Below are 20,911 nucleotides of genomic sequence, written 5' to 3'. Positions count from 1 at the left end.
GATCATGACCCAGGATATGGACTTTGGGGGGTCAGGCGGTCTCCCATCCAAGTACTAACCAGGCCCGACCCTGCTTAGCTTCCGAGATCAGATCGGGCGTGTTCAGGGTGGTATGGCCGTAAACAATGAACTAAAAGCGACACAGAAATTTTATCTGTCAACAAACAGCGATAAAAAAAACATTTACATTGTGTTTCATTATTATTTTCCTCCTCTGTTTTTTTTTTTTGATCATCCTCACCGTCGCCAGCATTTTTCTCATCACTACAGCTAACATTGAGCTGCTGTCAGTCTCTGCGTCTCGGCATCTCTTCCACCAAGTTAACAAACCTCATCTTGACATTTCCTCTGTAAAAACAATTAAATAGTCATTCCAGGATTTCAACAAATGACTTATTTTAACTGCAGTTACCAGAGGCGGTCCTAGCCTGTTTGGCGTCCTGGGCAAACCACTCATCTAAGGCCCCGATGCAAAGTGATCGATAAGCAGGGGGTTGGTCATCTGTGTCTGTCATCCTCCGTCTTCAAATAAACCTGTTAACATGCAAATCTGTAGCATCTTGTATCACGTTCTCTCCAATAGAGCTTTAATAGCAATTAAATATTGAATATGCAAGAAATTAGACTACTATGCCGACAGTGGAAATTACTGTAGACTAAAACTGTACTCTGTGAATTTACTAAATTGTAATGTTTAAGGACTTCAGCACTTAAATCTTGGTTTTACTTTCACTTTTCTAAATTGTATGAACTACTTTTTGTCTTGAAATAAAGATGTCAAATAATTTTTTTTAAATTTACATAATTTCATTCACTCATTAAAAAAGAAAAAGACATATTTGTTTCAAATCCTTTAATCTCCCATGGCAACTATTCTGGGTGTAGAAAACGAGTGATATAACCGAGTACCACCTTTTCAACAAAGCTCTTTCCCAAAGCTGCAGTCTCCAAGCTGGGCTTTCCATAACTCCTGTAGACTAGCAGCAGCAATTAGCAAATACCTGGTGGAACTGAGAGCCTTCTGAGCTCATAAGCTACTTCTCAGGGAGTTGCTGGTAAAAATGTTGAATGCTTGATAAAGGAATGTTGTTGTGATGATGTGCTGAAGGCGTCAGAAAAAGTAGGAGGTACTTAAAGCTGCAGTATTACTTACTTATTACTTACATAACTGTTAAAACTGTCACTATATCATGACAGTAAGTTATGAGACTGATAATTTGTGGGACGATCAATCTCCTCCACCTCCTCACTGAGAAATTACTATTGTCTGAAGAAATGCAACGCTCCAGACCAAAAACAACCAATCAGAGCCAGGAGGAGGGTCTTAGTGCTGTCAATCAACCTCATGTACTCATAACTAAATGTGCCAATGGCGGAGAAGAAAAATCTTTTATCCGCCATCATCAGTGGCTAGGCTAGCTAGCCTAGCATTCACTACAGCACTAAGTCCCTCCTTCTCTCTATGATTTTTTGAGAAAGCAGAAGAGCTTTTTTATTTTCATTTTGTCTTTAACTGTCATAATATGGTGGCAGCTTCAAACATGTAAAAAAAAATATTTTATAAAGGTTACAAACTGCAGCTTTAACAGTACCTCGACTTTCATCTGCTACTTGCCAGATGAGACGACCGACGATCAGCCAGGTGGCGTAGATGTAGACGACGTATATCTGCAGACTGAAGAGCAACCAGAAGGGAAAAACTGCTCCATGACTGACTCCTGTGATAAAACTTCCTTTATTCACAATTAGAGATCTGTCGTTGTCATATTTACAAATACATGTTGCAAATAGTTACACCAAGAGACGTAGAGCAGAAGCACAGTTCAACACTGGTCTGAGCATCTCCAGAAACTCTCTCCCCCAATTAGAAATCACATAATAAACGCAGAGTGATGGATTATAACAAGCTGGAGCTCCCTACTGGTCACAAGAACCAATCTAGTTTCAGTGGAATACTTTGATGAGCCACAAGTGCTCCCTGCTGTTAACGGGTCCACATGTAACGGTGTAGAGTCATCCTATATGGCAAGCCATTAGCGACAAAAATCAGTGAAGTTTTTTTATTCAACCCGTTTCCCAAACAAATTGCATAAAATCATGTTGGGTAGTCACCAGATCCCCATCAAAAATGCGTTTTGAATGGCTCCTGAATGGCGGTGGGTGGAGGTCCAGCTTTTCAATATTAAAGGCTTGTTTAAGAATGACAAATGGCGCAACATTCATTAACTGGGTAAAGATTTTCCCCTTTCTTTCTGCTGCTCAGGTGGTCTTGAAAACCCACTTATAGGCATAAAATCTGGAAGAGTTTTCATCAACCCAAGGTGACTTTAACATAATTTCTTAACCAGACACGTCTAAAAAACATTTGGCCCTATTGGCTTGCCATAACCTGAACATTTGGATATGCGCTTGGGTTAATATACAGCAGCAAACGTACAACTTTGCAGTTTCCTTATACTGCATGTCTAAATTAAGTCATGGCTATGACAGGCATCCAAGAACTTTGTGGGGTTACACAGCTGCTTTCTCACTTCTGTTCATCAATCCTCTAAAACCTGCTTAGAGGAACAAATGATCTGCTCTCTTAAACAGCTGGATTCATATGTGAACGTAAAATTAATTAAAAAAAAAAAAAGGTGCCAACGTTGTGTGAAAACCAGATGAGGTTTGAAATAATCTTGATCAAAACGGTGTTTGTGAATCCTGCAGGTATAAAATTGTTCTCAAAGTTCAGTTTAGTTGGTTTTTAAAATGAGTTTATATGCTATAACATACTGGTCAACATGTTCTGGAAGGGTAGCTACGGACGGATTACAGGGAAAAAAATAAATTAACCGGACTGATTATTAGAACAGAAAATAAATGTTTTGTGGCATAAATTTGGTTCTGATAATTATGTACCATTTTATTTTTATAATTTGGGACATTTATGCATCATGTGAATTCCTGGTGTGCCGCAAACTATCGTTTAGAAATTGGCCAATTTTCTCTTGATTAGCATTACAAATGCTGAAAATAATATGAATTGTTTCTAATGATGCATTATCAATCTATTATCACCGACAGTATGTAACCTTTTTCTGAATTGAATCCCTAATAAATACAAATCAAATTATGGTTAGAAATGTATGCTTTGATGCATATAACAGGAAGAACCTTGTAAATATTTAATTTTCTATTAAATTCAGTAATCCTCAGGAGAAAGAAAAAACAACATGGGAAGCAGTCAAAGTTGAAATCGGCAGGTCAAACCTCACAGAACAGTAGAAATCAATGATTGGTGCAAAACTAGTAATCAGTCCATGGTCTCAAACATAAACGGGCTCAGATTTTTCCTTTTTCATTAAAATTTACACATGAAAACAAAAATCTTAACTCAAATGCTTCTTGCGACAAACAAAAGCTGGCTATGCGCTGGAGGTGACGGGATTCAAAGTTTGTCAGACATGTTGGAGGAAAACAAGAAGACGCAACATGAGGTACATGAAACCACAACATGAGTTTTACTGATCCGTTTGATCAGAAACGGGATTCCAGAGAGACTTTAAATGAACCTCACCGAGCTTCTTGTCTCTTTCCTACTTATCCAGATGAAATTTCACAACATCGGCCATGTTTGGCCGTTCTGCTGCCGTAAACCTCTCTGAAGCGGGCTGCAGGGATGCACGCGCTCATTTCACAGATTTGCTTACAAGAACTTCCGGATTAGCGGTCGCCAGTGTGCTCCCTCCCAAACACACGAGCACGGACATTAATCCACCGAGCATTTGGGTCAGATTAGATAAAATTTCACTGTGGGACACTCACTTGAGCTTTAAACATTTTACTTAAAAAGGCACAAACTACAATTTTCTGGTAAATTATTTGGATGTAAAACAAACAAAACAAGAAATCAAAACATCTTCCTTTCCTAGAGATAATCATCCTAGATCAGTCTTGACTTTTAATTTAAAGCCTGAAGTTTTTCCGCTGTAATTGTTTTCTTTCCCAAAAGTGCAATAAAAATGAGAGCTTAGTATCTGCTTTTGCTCTTTCTTCCACAGTACCTGAGGCCAGTGACTGTGCTACAAAGACCGCGATGAAGGACGAGAGGAAAGAACTGTACTCCAGAAAACTACGACACGAAAAGAAGCGTTGAATGCAGGGGTCGAGTCTGAAAACTGAGGATTAACTTACAAAACAACAAAAGAAAAAAAGAAAAATACATAAAAATCAGATTCAGTTTTAAAGATGAAATGTTTCCTGTGTCTCTCAGATTGAACATCAGCATAGTTCACCTTTCACCTTGATCCCAAAATACACACCGAGAAAATAAAGGATAAAAAAAAAAGAAAATTTAATTCCTACGGAGCAGATTTCTTTCACTTGAACCACCTGAATAGTTTCCCCTGATCGACAGCTGATCCAAACGTTCTGCATGGAATCTAGAATACAACAACTGCTTCAAACAGCATCTTTTTTTTTTCTTTTTTAAATTCACGCCACTGTATTCGAGTTTCATTGTTACAGCTTTTATACGCTTCTCCTCGAGCTCCCAGTTGTAATGCAGGTACGCTTAGAATTAGTCTGTAAAAGAATCAAAAGTCTCTTGTGGAGTCAGTAGGACTGCGACATTCCTTCAACTCGGCGGGAGCCATGGGGAGCGCCGAGAACGGAGAGAGAGGGAGAGAGTGAGAGAGAGAGGGAGCGCGAAGGAAGCAGGTACATGGTGGCGGCCAGGAGGGGAGGATGAGAAGGAACGAAGGGGGCGGGGCCTTTTTGTGTAGTTGCTTCCATTTAAAACTTGACAGTGACCACAATGTTTCAAGTTGCCTCCATCCTCTTCCTTCACTTGTGCCTCTGGAGAGCTTTCCTCTTTCTCCTTTTGAAGAAACAACAGCACCTGCAGGGAAACAGTTACAATTAGACAAACAGGATGTCTGCAGTTAGCATCCTGTATTAGCTAAAGGGCCATTTCACAGCTTTAAATGAGTCTGGACTGCATTTGATCATCTCCAATTCAAATTCTAACACACTAACATGTCGGCAACCAGGTTCTCTACAGACAAGTTGCTCACAGTTATTGACTACCATGGTTCTAGCTGTAAAGTTGTCAACATAACACGTAAAATCTTACATGTATAAGTGATATATAAGAGAAAAGGGACAAAGTTCTTTAATACTAAATGTAAACAAGAACTAGAAAACAATGTCCGATGGGATCACATTTTGCAGATCATGAAAAAAATAGTGAGGGAGAGCTTGACTGACAACCTTAACAAGTAGATGTGCTGCAGGAAAATAAAATAGCTAATAAACCACCGCTGATGTTCAGATGATCAATTACCAGTGATCGCAAAATAAAACGTCAAGCCTGAAATCATAAAACTGTAACGAACTGAGTGTTCTGTTCTTTGTGAAGGAAATATTTACATGTTTTTTGGCGTCAAATCCCGTTACATTTGTGGAGCTGTTGTCAGACTGTTGCTATGAACACATAGACCAGTGTCAAGCAAAAATAATATAGAAATTCACTTAGAGCATGTGTCAAACTCAAGGCCCACGGGCCAAATCTGGCCCACCGTAGCTTTATATGTGGCCCTCTAGACTCCAAATTACATCAATAAGTCCCTCAGGTTTTTCACAAATCTGCAAAATTCACACAAAATCAACAAATCTCAACATTCTTTTCTGATTTTTACTGCAAATTTTCTCGAAATTGGTCAAAAACATTGAGTTTACGTGACTGCTGCCTCAGTCTTATGATGTCAAGTTATATTCTGCAATTGATACAGTGAGTAATAGAAGGTCATATTTAGCATCATACATTAGCACAAATATTGTAAAAATTCCCAACAAACATTTCTGAATTGGCACCAATATGTAATTTTAAAAGCAAAAACCACTAAAACACTCGAACTCCTGGAGGAGGAGCCATCTATCGATATTTCAACAGTTTAATTGGTTTTATCTTTTTTTTTCTGGTCCAAAATGAAGATGAGTTTGACACAACTGACTAAGAGCTACAACCTATGATCTAATGTAGAGAGGATGAGAAGTATTGGTAATAATAAAATTTATTTTTTTTTTTCATACTTGGTTTCGTCAACCACGTCAACCTCAGTGGGAGCAGTGATGGGAGCGTTGGAGTGTCCGGCTGTCGGGTCGTCCGTGTTCAGCTCGCCATTCGTTGAGCTCATCACCTGCAGGATTTCAAGAAATAAAAAGTGATATCAGACTTCTCAAACACAGACAACTGGAAGAAAGGGATCATCTTTAAATTACGTTATGCAGCTGGAGACATGGATGCGGTCAGATAAGGACCGTCTAATCTGGACTGAAGCGCTAAAGCGACATCACAAACTAAAAATTAAAGCTGGCTCATATTCTTCCTGTTCATCCTCTCCAAAGAGAAACTCTACAGTAAAAAGTAGCTAATTCCTCTTTCCTTTTGTGTTCAACAGATTAGTGCTTTCCACGAATGACGGCTTCATTTAAAACCAATCAGAATGGTGCAGGTGTCACAGTCGTCACCTGATCTGCATTAGAAACGGAGCTGGAACGCAAGAGAGGAAGAACAAGATCTACCTGTTTGGCTCTGCATGTGAAGACAAACACTGATAAAACCTGCAGCTCTACTAAGCAACACTAGGTGGCGTATTTGTCCCACTTCAATAGTGGAGACTTGGGACTTCTGGGAAAAACACAATGGGACTAAATTATGGATTAATGTCCATGTTTGGACAGCAAAAGTACTTCAATGTTTCAGACAGTTGTTCTTTTTTGTCACTTATAAGAGAAAATTACACAAAATGAAATTAATCATCTGCTTAATGAGTTTCAGTTTTGAGATGTTTTTTTAATCATGAAGTTAATTTCATCAGGAGCATCTCAATAAATTAGAATATCATGAATTTATCTCAGTAACTGAATTCAAAAAGTGAAACTCATTACACAGAGTTTTAACATTTTCGTGCCTTTATTCCAGTGTATGTAATGATTTTGATGAGAGCTGATGAAAATTCAGTTAAAACTTAACTATTGAAGAGTACAGTTGTTTTCATAACTAAATAAATATAGTTTTATTCAGAAATGTCACCCTACTGTACAGTACATATGCTGAGTACTTCTAAGGGAAGGTAATTAAACTTTATTAGCGCAAGCAGGTACATTCCTCTTGAAGAGAAACACTAAAATATGCTTACATGTAATTATGAATGCATATTTCTTTTGGGATAAAAGTATTTCTGAATGCATAGCTCTGACTTTGGTCGCATGTAATTAGTAGTGTGCACTGAGAACCAGAACCCTCTGTGTTATCTATGTTGCTTGTGTGATGTTATCCACCACACGTTTTCCTTCCACTAAGCTTTCCATTAAAATTCTTGGATGCAACACCTCCAAATGGCTAGCTAACAATTACTTTTTAGCAGGTGTCGACAGAGGTTGGCGATTAGAACTTTAAGTTTTGTCATGACAGTTTGTGGTTCTGTTATGATAACAGTAAAAGTGATAAGAGCTACTTATTACTCATTTTAAAGAGTGACTGCAAGGCACAGCAATCATAGATGTGCAAACACAAATCCTAAGTCCAGACTGAAAACACATCTATTCTCCCTATTTCTTTAGGAAAGAAAATTGTTGCAGTATTGTTTTGGTTTTTATTTATATTAGTTTTTGGCATTTCCTTCCAATTTCATAATTGTCTTATTATTTTCACTAAATTTTGTTTTATTTTCTGTTGTATTGTTTATCTGTGATGTTGTGAACATCACCTGGTCAGCTGAGGTTGTTTTAACTGTGCTAAATAAATAAACTTTGACTTGACTTCATTTGTAATATGCTTCTTTAGGACACTATTCACATAAGGACGTGTGATTTGTATCACTACACTGCACACATATTCAAATTTTGTGATATTTTTATTGAAAAAATAATGAAGAAAATAACAATATGAAAGGTTTTTGCTCCAGTCTGAAGATGTATTATTTCGTTTGATTTTTTTTGAGTGATTCTTAAAACATGCAACCTGATTCTATTAATCAGTGTCATTGCTTCTATATTGTTTTGTATTTAGTTTTAAACTTGTGCATATGTTTTCTTTTGTTTTTTACTTTTGTGTAACCAGGTTGTTGTGTGTTGCAGATTTCTGCTCAGGGCGCTTTTGGAAATGAGATCCGGATCTCAAAGGTGAGATGAAGGAAAGATTAAACATCATTACTTGGAATTTATTGTGAAGATAAATCCAAATTCTTATCACGATAGATAATAAAAGATACGACAATTGATTATTTTCGGGGAAGATATATTAATGCTATCGATACGAGTTACTTTAATATTAGTTTTAGGTCAATAAAGTCAAGCACAAACTGTTGCTGTTGCTACCCTGAACACAGCTAATCCATTAAAAATCTGATCATCATTTATTTTTCCTTAATATCCCAGTTATTCTATGTTCCTAATATATTTTTTGATTTATTGAGATATACTTATTTATTATTATTTTATTCAATTATTTGACTTGTCTTTGAGAGTTGCTATATTTTAAATTTTGTTGTGCTTCCTTCATCCACAATGACAATAAAATAATTCTTTAGGTGACATTCTGGTTTAACAAGATGCACCTGCGTATCATGAGGTTGGGACAGCAAAGCGAACCGGACGTCCTCTTTGCATGGCTTTTTGCTGCAAGCCGCCTAGAAGCAGGGGAGCTTTTATTCAGCAACATGCAGAGCACACCGATGTTCAAAGAGTCCGATTGAAAAACACGAGCAACAAAGAGCGCGTCTACCGGCAGGCAGGCAGGCGGGCAAGCAGGCGATGTGGGTTCAGTGGGAAGCGGGGGGGAAAGTTTGTCACAAAATTACATGCATTCATGCATTAGCCATCAGAGCAGCAGCAGCGGTACCTGAACAGAGCCCCCCAGCCGCTCAGCTGTGAGGTGCGACCCCAGAGTCTCCTTATTGGTCACGGGGGTGGGCTGAGACTCACTTCCTTTGGGCTCAGGTGACTTGATACAAAGCAGAAAGGGTTGAGACAGGAAGTGGTGAGAATAAAGGGAGGGGTCAAAGGTGAGGAGGAGGCCATGTGAGGGATCAGGTGTGGGGGGAGTAACACGGAGGAAAGGGGAGTAAATGGAAAAAAAAACAACAAAAAAAGAAAAGTAAAATTAAAGACGACATCTCCCAAGCAGAAGCAGGCTTATTAAGACAAACTATGTTAATAGAGGAGTAAAGGGAAGCAAAAATTTATTTGAAGCATACAAATAAACTCATGCAGAGGTAAAAAGAACAGCCTCAAACTTGATTTTCCATTTAAAAAAAAGACAGCAATCAATCTTCTCAGGTGATTTCATTGCAGGACTAGTTTTGCTGCAGCTGAAAACTTATTTTAATATTTAATCACAACTATTTACTACAGAGACTAACATCTTCCGAGTCATGGCCAACGTGCACAATGCAGTAGGAGGCGCTTTGCCAGCGTTAAAAGATGGCACGTTGTTTCCAAGCCAATCACATTAAACCAACTGCAGTAAAAAAAATAAAAAAAGGGAGGGAGAAGCTAGAGTCCACTGTAATAAGTCAGTCATAAAATGAAATGAACTCCTCAAGAGCGCCGCGGTAAACGATGACTCAACAAGCACAGCAACCTTATCTGCACCATTATTTATGACAATCAGCCATCATTTATGGATGTTTTGTGCATAATAAATCTCACAAATGATTCCTCGCCTACGCATTAAAAATAAGAGGCTCAGATTGCATGTTAACTTAAAAACGCTGTCACACACTAAGCATGTAATTAGTCATCACTGGTATGAACAATGCAGTTTGCATTTTCAACTCATGCATGCAATAATGACTGCTGCTTAGAGAGGAAGGAGGCCTGAAAAAAGTATTCATACCCTGAACTTTTCCACGTTTTATTCCATTACAACCACAAACTTTATCAGAAAGGAAGTGGAAAGAAAACTATGCTTGGTTTGTAAGGAAGGGGTGTCCAAAGTGTGACACGTGGGCTATTTCGAATAGAATAAAATATACTTTATTGATCCCCAAGGGAAAATTGCTTATTTGTTTAAAGCTACTCCATCTTAGGTGAAAAATACAAAGTTTGTCAAATATATATACACCTAAGAGTGAATAGTTCAAAATGACTAGATATGAACAAATAAATAAATAACAAGCAATATATTAATCAATAAATAACCTATAAATGAGCACAGGAAATAATTTATCAATTAGCACAGACTTGGACATTGTATAGCCTGATGGGAACAGGCAGAAATGACTTTCTGTGGCGCTCTGTGGTGCACTTTGGCAAAATGAGTCTCTGGCTGAAGGTGGTCCTGTATCCGGCCAGTACGTCATGGAGTGGATGGGACTCGTTGTCCAAGATGGCCTGCACCTTGGACAAGATCCTTCTTTCTGACAACACTGTCAGAGTCCAGCTCCACTCCAACAACGTTACTGGCCTTCCGGATCAGTTTGTTCAGTCTGTTGGTGTCCTCCACCTTCAGCCTGCTGCCCGAGGTCACCACAGCATACAGGATGGCACTGGCAACCACAGAGTCATAAAACATCCTGAGCAAAGTCCGGGAGATATTGAATGACCTCAGCCGCCTCAGAAAGTAGAGACGACTTTGACCCCTAACCCTAACCCATATCTGTGGCCTTCAATGTGATTTTGTGTGGCCCTAGAAAAATATCACAAATTCGATTTTCCAACTAGAGGTTGGAGATTAATGCAGACAAAAAAAGATAGATGAAGTTGAGTTTTTTTAAAATGAAAGAGCCCTTTTATCAACCATGACTTTTTTGTGTTTTTACTTCAAGTTGATAATAAATAGGACAATGATGAAAATTTTGGTGGTAAATTGAGTTAAACAATGCAATTGGTGGTGCTTTAAATAAAGACAAAAAATTCAAACATATTAGAAATAAACAGATTGGAATCATACTTGGCAGTTTCTTGTGTCTCTTAAAAAAGACAAAGTTGCTAGATTTTATGTTTTATATCTGCAATAACCTACAGCTCCCTTTTGTACGGAAATCTGACTTAATTCATTTCATTAGTACAGATAAAAAGAAAACATTCTTGAAAAAAGAAAAAAACAAAATCTAAATTTTACTTTCAAACTGAGTTTTGGCCCACATTACAAAAAGTTTGGACACCCATAGTGTAAGTACGGCTGTCTAGCTAAGTTGGCAGGGCAGACAGAGAGAATCACTAAGAGAAGAAACCAACAGGCTCATGGTGACTCTGGAGGAGCTACAGAGATCCACAGCTCTGCTGGACAATAATCTGTCCAGGACTCTACAAACCTGGTCTCTGGAAAAATTGTCAAGAAAGAAAGCCACTGATGAAAAAAGCGACTTGAACGTCTTGGGAGATTCTCCAAGACCAAATATAAAACTTTTTACCTTTTAGCTTGGAGGCAGAAAAAGACTTTAATCTGGGGTGAAGCTTCACTGCTCTAGCAGAATATAAACCCTAAAGATGCAGCTGGAGTTACAAAAGGAATGGTTTAATCCAGGGTGTCACATCCAGGCCTGGAGGGCAGAGAAGTCCTGCAACTTTCAGATGAACCCTGAAACCCGAATCCTAAGGCTAAATGAGCTCACCTGCATGCAGTCAGGTTCTCCACAGTCCTGCACATGATCTAATTATTTGATTCTAGGGCTCAAACAATTAAAAAGATTAATTGTGACTAATCAAATAATTAAATAGTCATCGACTAATTTAACAATCAATTGTTAATCGATTGGCTCAAAAAATAAGTCTTTTGCTGAAAGAACAACCTCAGATCAATAATTAAACCAATATTGTAAAAAGAATATAAAATTTTGCATTTAAGATGAAAAAGAAAAAACTTCTTGATCTGTAAATTTGTTTTATCCCGACCTCCTCAAGTGGAAGTTTTAGCTTCACCTGATTCAAATTACGTAAAAAAAAAAAAAAAAAAGGATAAAATTTTAAACACATTTTGAAATCCAATTATTAATCAGTTAATCAAAAAAAAAAAATCAGATTAGTCCTACACCACAATACTACTGTGGGTTCAATTTTTTACATTGATGTGTTTTTGTAGCTGTAGATGCATCCTTTGCTACAAATGATCAATTGTTCACTAAAGGAATGCTGTCACTGCATTTTAGGCAATAAAATGTTAATCTTATGTGTATTTTCATTTGTTATGTATTTTTATTATGGCATAAAAAAGCTTAAGTGGTTAAATGAGAAATATGCATAATGTGCCATTTTTTTCCAACTGATTAATTGAATAATTGTCAAATAAATTGTCAGAATAACCGATTAATCATCAGAACAATCAATTAATCATCAAAACAATCAGTTAATTGTCAGAATAATCTATGGAGTACTCCATTGCTAAAATAATCTGCAGCTGAAGCTTCATTTGACTCAGGTGTTTTGAAACACTAAAGGAGCAGGAACCTTCATATTCACATATTTGAGTTGCTTAGTCAAAGTCTAGGCCTTCATCCAACTGAGAAACTGTTGAATCTGTGCTGGAAATCGCTGTTCACCGACACCTTCCATCCTTTTTGGATGAGCCCAATTTAGATCTTTAGATGAGCGACGTGAGAAACGACACCCAAAAAGCTGTAATTAGTGCATCCATGCAGCTTTACCACATAATGCTGAGGCTGTGACCTGACAAATCATGGAAAGGTTCAGGAGGTATAAATACTTCTGCAAGGCACCGCATGGGAAGCCATAAATGATGCTTTCTTTCCCTCATGACTGGGCATATCTACATTTTTTCCATTTCAGCATTTAGTTATCTCATTTCTTCCTGTCTGATAAGAACTCTGAAAACAAATCAAACCCAGCCTTGTTCTCCAGGAAGCTGCTTGTTTAATCGCACTACAGAAGTGATCCAGTGTGGAATTAGGACCATTCAAGTAGGTGGGCTGGATGAGGAGCTGGAAGCTGAGGGTCTCACCTGGTTTTTGGTCTGCTGTTGTGCTTTGTCTCTGCTGCTGGGGGGCAGCGGTGTGTCACTGGGGATAGGGCCGATCGGTGTGGGCTGCAGGGAACAGAAAAGGCACATCAGGGATCAAATCCAGGCTCTTTCTTCTGCTCTGATGGCAGAGGGACAGAAAGCGGGGAGATGAGGCACTCACAAGAGATTTGCCGACCCAGTCGTACTCGTAGTCGAAGACGTAGCTGTTCCTGTCGAACAGATCGGTGAAGAGCTTCCGTAGGTAATCGTAATCTGGCTTCTCAAAGAAGTCCAGCCTCCTCACGTAGCGCAGGTAGGTGGCCATCTCTTCTGTTACAAAACACAAAGCAGCAGCCAATGAGAACGCAGCAGAACAGGAAGTGGTGAGTGAGATGCAGGGTGCTCCGACTGACCAGGGAAGCTCTCACAAAGCACTTCGATCGGGGTTGCTCGTTTGGTGTCTCCGATCTTCTGGTATCGCTCCTTCAAAGTGTCAGCCTTGAGTGAAGAGAAGTTTTAATTTCATTATTTAAATCATAAAAACTTAAACATATGAAGAAGCTGTGTGGTTTAAAAATAAACAGATACAATGATCAAATTTGTTTAATCCTGGGCTCTCGGCTTCATGGCTGATGAAAACTCCTCTGGTTTTCCCAGTGATATTTATAGCACTTAAGCCTCGTTTGCATAAATCTGACACGGCACTTTAGATTTAGAAACGATTTCTTAATACGTCACTGAAACAGTTTCGCTTCCAGCAGTGGTGATTTCAAAATACACAACGCTATAATTAAATACTTCTCCAACATTTAATTTATTATTTAATACTTTATGCTTGAGGGACAATTTTATATTCAATTTTAACATAGAGCCTCCAAAACCTGTAAACTGTGAACTGAAGGGAGGGATGGAGAGGATGAAAAAAAATGGGCTGAATTATGAAAGATGGATTAACAGGTGGATGCAAGGAAGAACCAAAGGAGGATGGATAGAAAAAGGATGAATAAAAGAATAAATGGACAAATAAAGCATAAAGCCAAAATGTGAGTGGATGGATGGGAAAAATAGTCAGAGGGTTTGTCAGACGGATGGACGGACAGATAAACAAACAGATGTAACTCCTTTCATCATGTATGGATGAAAGGAGAGACGGACGCACGAATGGTGATGAACAAGCAGATTGATAGATGACTAAACAGACGGACGGACAAGCATATGGCTGGATGGATGGATGATGGATGGATGAAAAAGCAAACTGATGGTTGGTTGGATGGACGGACGGACGGAAAATTAAATGTAAGGATAAACAGATGTTCGAACAAACGGTTGGATAAATGAATGGATGGATGGAAGGAATATTAAATGTAAGGATAAACACATGGATGAACAGATGGATGGATGAACAGATAGACGGATGGATGGATGAGCAGATAGCTGGTTGGCGGATGTATTTAAGTATAAATCTGTATCGTTCCCGTTACTCGGCCCTGTAAACCTCGGACATTCCCGGCTGTAGGAACTCTCGGCGTCAGGAATCGAGTCACTTCATTTCCATCACGTCTGAATCTTTAAACAGCAGAGAATTGTTCTGGCCTGAGCCATGCGACATCCCCCACACTACATCCCTCACATTCATCCACCAAGAACTCCCACCCACACAGCAACTGTTCACATGTCTTTTCTTCTCCGCCATTCTTTGATACTGATGCCTTCAGAAAGCAAAGCATGTCTGCCGCCTGCTAGAAACCTGCTGCTGAGGCGTTTCTGTTGCTGGCCCTTCATGACGCCTGAGGCTCTTTTACCGATTAAAGCATACATCAAGTGGGGAAGTTTGTGTGTGATTATGCAACAAAACTAAATTAGATGAGTCATGACTCTGCGGGGGGGGGGGGAAAAGAATCAACCTGTGAAGATTGCAATGGTTCAGACCAGCTCTGCCAACAATATTCAATTCAAACATTTAGAGGAAATGTTTTATCATTCAAGTCTGTAGTGAGGAGATTGTTGGGTCTATCTTTAGAGAGCATCAGTATTTGTTTTTTTTAACTATTCCTGTAGTGTTTCAGCAGCTTTTTATTTAAGCTCCAATATATTTACCAAAAATCAGGTAGTGATTTTCTGCTCATATGAAAAAAGGGAAATTAAACAGAGAAATATTGAATTTATAAATTCAATATGTAGGTAGTTTTGAGTTCATTTGTTAATTCAAAACCAAACCTTTTCATCTGTTTTACACAGTAAATATTTACCTGAATTATTGGGATCTAAATAATTGCTGAAAATCTAAAAGGTCTCTCTCTCTCTATACATATATATATATACACATATATTGAATCATGGTTTTAGAGAAAATCCTCATTGCAATTCAAATATAAAACAATGTAGAAATTGTTTTTGTTTTTTAATTAAAGACAATATAGTAAAAGATTAAAATAATTTTCCTCAATGTATCTTAAAATTAACACAAAAGTGCAATATTCAATATTACTTTGATTTTATTTTATTACAAAACATCACATAATTGAAAAATGTACAATGTAGAAAATGTTCTGATTGTGAATTAAAACTAGCAGTGGTGCCTGGATGAGAACTCAAACTAAATCGGGATTTCCAATCGATGTTTATTGTAAACATTTGACCTTCTGATGCCATTTTTTGCCAATTATGATGAAGCATACTCTGAAGGAATTACTGCATTTTAGTCAATAAAATGTTTTTCTTATTCAACAAAAGGAACTGAATTATTTGTTTATTTGGATTTTTAATACATTTCTGTTAGGGATGCAATACTGATATCTAACACTGATATTGCTGTTATGGCCGATAACCAATATTTACCAATACTATATATATATATATTGTTACCTTTTAGAAAAGAAAAAACTCTCTATCTCTAATTTCTGTAATAAGTGGTTAAATAAAAAATCTTCAGAATGTGCCTAATTTCTTGTCTGATTAATTGATTAATCATCCAAACAGATAACTAAAATAATTGTTAGATTCAGTCATAGACTCTGTATGATGCATCTGTCTACTAAGTGACTCAGTTACGTAATTTAGGCAAAATTTCATGATTCTTTACCTTCAGGCCCTGCCAAGGAAGGCTACCTCGGAGGAAGTACATAAACATGTGGCCCAGAGCCTCTAAATCATCTCTTCTGCTTTGCTCTAAAACAAAAACAAAACAAACCACATTAAATATTTTTTTTATTTTTTTATTAAGCTGTAGTTTATTTAAGGAGGCTTACCTTTTCCCAGGTGTGTGTTGATGCTCATGTAGCGCGCTGTCCCTGTCAGACTCTTGTGCTCCCGGTAGGGGATGTGTTTTTTGGTCTCGGGGTCTATATACTCTTTGGCCAGACCAAAGTCGATGATGTGGATGGTGTGCTGCCTCTTGCTACCGGGCCTCCCGACGAGGAAGTTCTCGGGCTTCACATCTCTGTAGATCAGACTCTTGGTGTGCACGTACTCCATCCGCGTTATCTAGTCAAGGAAATCGGCGGGGAAAATTAGCCTCTGAATTTCAGCCAGTTTCAAAACAAGCAGCCTTAAGGAGTTTTAACTAGTTTGGTTTTTGTTCATCGTGTTGTCACAACCAACCCACAGCAACAAAGGCAGGTGTAATACGACAAAGCAAAGATATATAAAACCAGATTTTTAAATGTTAAGCAAATTAATATCCTAATATTGTTTTTACAACATTTCAATGAGCACTATAAATTTTACAGAGTAAACCAAAAATGTAACTAAAAAAGGGTCATTCCTGAGAGTTGTAAGAACAAACTTTAACAGCATTTTAGGTTTCACCTCAAACAAACTGCGAACCATCAGAATCCCCTTTATTGGATTGGACTCATAGTCCAATTTTATAAGTGAAATCCACTTATCCTTTTAATCTATATTGTCCTCAGCATTTGGCACTTGTCCTGGCAAGTTACAGCTGAATAAATATAATAAATATTTCATCATACTGTCTTTTGCACTTTAACATCCATTAAGGTAACTGCAGTCTGGTAAATGATGAATGAGTGGTGTTTATGCACTGGAACAACAAGTCCACAGCTATTTGTGTACATTCAAGAAGATAAAAGGTGTGCTGTTGCACATAAATATTTCAGGATCTCCTGAACAAAACAATAAAAAAAAGAAACAACAATGTGACTTTTAGAAATACAGTCCTAACTATTTTAATTAATTAAATAATAACTTTTTTTTGTTCCAGGCAGGTGTTTCTTTAAAAAACTTAATAGGATTGAAAATGTAAGCCCTCATTCAGTTTTAAAAAGTAAAGCTCAACTATAATTTAAAGTTTTATTTCCAATTAATTTTGATAAATACGGCACACAGCACATGAAAACTCACAGATTAGTTTCTTAGAAAATCTACAGTAAATGTCACGTAAAATCATTAAAATAAGTGTTTTTAATACAAAAATACTCCCAAATACTGATAAATATATTCATGCAGGGTGAAGTATCTGCACTGAATATGTGGTCATGGCTCCATTTGCATGACTTACTGCATCGATGCAACGTAGCATGAAGATGATCAGCCTGTGGCTCTGCTAAAGTGTTAAGTAAGACCAGGTTGCTTTAATAGCTCGTCTGCATTATTGGGTCGTGTGTGTGTGTGTGTGTGTGTGTGTGTGTGTGTGTGTGTGTGTGTGTGTGTGTGTGTGTGTGTGTGTGTGTGTGTGTGTGCGTGCGTGTGTGTGTGTGTGTGTGTGTGTTAGTATTGCTGTTTTGACATTGAAGAGACAGATTTGTAGTTTCCTACTTTTTTTTTACAATCTAAAACCTTTTTATGCTGCATGTAAGACAAATATGTTACAGACATCAAAAACCTAAATTTATGGCACTTAAATAAATATGTAACATTTATTGCAGTCCAGTAGGGTCTTCACAATATGCTTATTGCGTACAGTGATATTGTGCAACATTGTGCAGCTGTAAACCTGCAACCACGATGAAACGTAATGGAGTAAAACAGGCCTGAGCAATTCATGCAACGGTGATGTGGTAGAAAGCACAGAGAGATAAAGAATAAACAGACTTGGCTTTATTCATAGGGAGACTTTCTGAAAATTTCCTACAATATATTCACAAAATCAACTTACAGTCACGTTTAGTCCACTTTTATCAAACTATTTCGTTTGGCTAGAAGAAGATCCATTTTGTTTGGGGAGGTGTGAACACGTAATCGAACTCTGAAAAAAATTGGACCACAAAAAGCGAACTTTGGTCCGCCTAAAAACCTCAATATGAGTTCGGTTTAAATGAACTCTGGCGCTTTTTGAATGCATGTGGGATGCCAAGAGAATCAGAGATCGCTCAAAAAGCAGGAAGTGGACTACAGCACAGGGCATTCTGGGTAAATATATCCAAAATCAACAGGCAAGTCTAGCACTAGCGGGAGAAATGGCTCATGGTCTTTTTCCAAAAACAAAAGAGAAATCCTACAACCCCTAAAATATGATACCACTCTACTTCTTTACATTTTGTTAAGAAGAAAGTTGCGCTCAACGTTTCTTCAGAGATTTTGATGTCGTTTCTTCAGTTGTTCTTGGTGAAGCGCGCAAACAGGCAAGTGGGGGAACAGGTTTTTCAATTGGTTTGGTTTGTTTGACTTATAGCAGTGTGAAAGTGAACCGCACCAGCTGAAAATGTAACAAATGTTGCGATTTCAGTCCCTAATCAAACCCAGTCTACAGGACTGTTCTCGCTCAGGTCTTACCAGCTGTATGGCTATCATGAGGACGGTTTTGAGGGAGAAGGTGCGGTCGCACAGGTCAAACAAATCCTCTAAACTGGGCCCCAGCAGCTCCAGAACCATGGCGTTGTATTTCCCGCATGGGCCAAAGTAGTACACCTGAGGAATTCCCTCTGTGGAGACACAAACAGGTTTTTGTCAGATCATTTTCAAGATATGAAGCAGACTGGATATAAGAAATTATTATTTTTTAATTACCTGTAAAAGATAACAACAAATCAGTCTGTGTTTGAGGTGTGGGGTTAGTTTACAGAAAAATAAAATTATAGTATCAGCTATGAACAATACAAAACTCGCCATTTTTTTAACAGCAAAATTGGTGTGTAAATAACAAGTAAATTACTGAAGTGAGTTGACCTTTGATCAGTAACATTTTTCAACTTTCTATGCTGAACCAGACAAACCGAAACTGCAGCAAATGTCAACTCACTGCCACTTCCATTTAGAGCATAAAAACTTCCCATTCTCAAAACATGACCATGTTGTACACAATACTGCAACACAAAGCTAGGTATGAGGAAGGTGATTTATCGCGCTAGAGTGTTGACAAGAAAGGCTGGACTAGCTGAAACTACAAAACGTACACGACAGCTCACTCCTCAACTGGTTTGTCCAAAGCAGACGTAGCTTTTCCTAAGAAGCAGGATAATGGGAAATGTGACTACAAAAGCAACAGGAAACGTAAGAAGCACGGTGTCACCTGCAACAGAAGCCACACCTGGTTGTGTACAAAACCTCTGAGGAATGTGGACGGACCAAACAACAGTACAGCTAATTGAAAACTAAGGTGTGGCAAAACTCTATAGTGCGTTCTTATGAGAGAACAAGAGGAGACAGAATGTAAGATATACATGGAAACATATGTGGTGTGGAAAGAAAAGAAAAAAGGTAGTCTGTTATGCATGATCTACAACTACTTCCCACCATCTACTGGTTTCAACAACAACACAACGTGCAGAAATCTGTGAAGAATAACAGTCTTATTTCACAAGCACTCAAGAAAGACACAGTGGGCAAGGAAAGCAAGAAATACAGACATTTTACACAATCCACTATCAGATGGTGGAAAAAAACTTTGTAAAAGTCACACCGCCGGGTTCCACTCGTTAGGCCAATAAACATTTTAACACCAATAAACATTTCTCTGTTATCAAAGACTTGGAAGGTACAGTGCTAATTAAAAACAAATAAATTACGAAGGAGCATTTATTTCAAAAGAGATTCCTCCAATTTCGTTTTATTGTCTTTGGGAGCTGCATGTTTCATTTCTAAAGCTGTGGGACAGTTTGCCGCTACAGCTTCGTTTTGATGACTCTGCAGCATTTTTTAAAAACCAAACAAAAAGCGCTTTGTTCTTCTAGGCTTTTATGACATGATTTTATTGTGCTTTTTATATTTTGTATGCTTTAAATGTGATTGGGGCACCAGGTGGATCAGTGGTAGAGGAAGTGAACCATAAACAGAGTCTTCAGACCTCGACTTTGCAGCCCCAGGTTCGATTCCTGGCTCCTTTACTGCATGTCCTCTACCCTTCTTCCAGTCAAGCTAACTGTGATTTATGTTGCACAGCACTTTGTGACTTCTGTTTCTCTGAAACGTGCTTCATAAATAAACTTTACTTCCTAAATAGAGTTATTAGTCGAAGGGGCATCATGCAAACTTGAGCTTTTTGAACTTTATGTCACGTTATAAAGTTATTCCTTCATCAAAAACATACCTAGAATGTTCATACAAGTTTGATAAATCCTTCAATCTCCATGGCAACCACTTAGGGGTGCCTAAACACTTGCTCACCGTTTATTTACCCAAAGCTCTGCCTTGGAGCTTCAGTCCACAGCCTCATAGGAGCGCCTCCAGCCTAGCGGCAGCAACAATAAGCGAACACCTGTTGGAACTGCTGAGCGAATCATACAAACTACAACACTAAAAACGGTTGAAATGTGTCGAAAAGAGTTTCTTAAAGAGACAGAGACTAATTTCAATGTGTCAGATATGACTGTGATGTGAAGGTACATTTCTTTTAAGTCATTTTTTGATATACAGCATTTTCAGAACAACTGAAGGTAACAGTTACTTGACTGTGCTATAAAATGTCTGGAAAATACATAACCACAATAACCACTGCCCTTTAACAATAAGCTGCAATTAGCAGAGGTTAAACACATCAATACCAGAGCTGAACCAACCCAGCAGCCA

At 38.1% G+C, this 20,911-nt stretch overlaps 1 protein-coding gene across 7 annotated transcripts in view; it reads right to left on the bottom strand.

Moving 5' to 3' along the window:
* Positions 1-1,716: 1,716 nt before the first annotated feature.
* Positions 1,717-20,911, bottom strand: part of LOC102231174 (casein kinase I) — a 46,858-nt gene continuing 27,663 nt past the window's right edge. For 4 of the 7 annotated variants that reach the window (XM_023339542.1, XM_014470556.2, XM_023339543.1 and 1 more), the window contains exons 4-12: positions 18,680-18,828; positions 16,195-16,429; positions 16,029-16,114; positions 13,360-13,444; positions 13,128-13,276; positions 12,947-13,030; positions 8,888-8,989; positions 6,076-6,182; positions 1,717-4,882 (exon numbers count right to left, since the gene is read on the bottom strand). In XM_023339542.1, the coding sequence (XP_023195310.1) occupies positions 4,828-4,882; positions 6,076-6,182; positions 8,888-8,989; positions 12,947-13,030; positions 13,128-13,276; positions 13,360-13,444; positions 16,029-16,114; positions 16,195-16,429; positions 18,680-18,828 (1,052 nt within the window). In that variant the 3' untranslated portion in view covers positions 1,717-4,827. The remainder of the gene's footprint in view (positions 4,883-6,075; positions 6,183-8,887; positions 8,990-12,946; positions 13,031-13,127; positions 13,277-13,359; positions 13,445-16,028; positions 16,115-16,194; positions 16,430-18,679; positions 18,829-20,911) is intronic. The other 3 variants (XM_023339545.1, XM_005803907.3, XM_014470557.2) reach the window with 3 other exon arrangements.

This window comes from Xiphophorus maculatus, chromosome 9 (genome assembly GCF_002775205.1).
Source record: "Xiphophorus maculatus strain JP 163 A chromosome 9, X_maculatus-5.0-male, whole genome shotgun sequence".
In the NCBI taxonomy this organism is placed as follows: Eukaryota; Metazoa; Chordata; class Actinopteri; order Cyprinodontiformes; family Poeciliidae; genus Xiphophorus; species Xiphophorus maculatus.
Note: the sequence above shows the minus strand (reverse complement) of the source record. Positions and strands in the feature narration are given on the sequence as shown.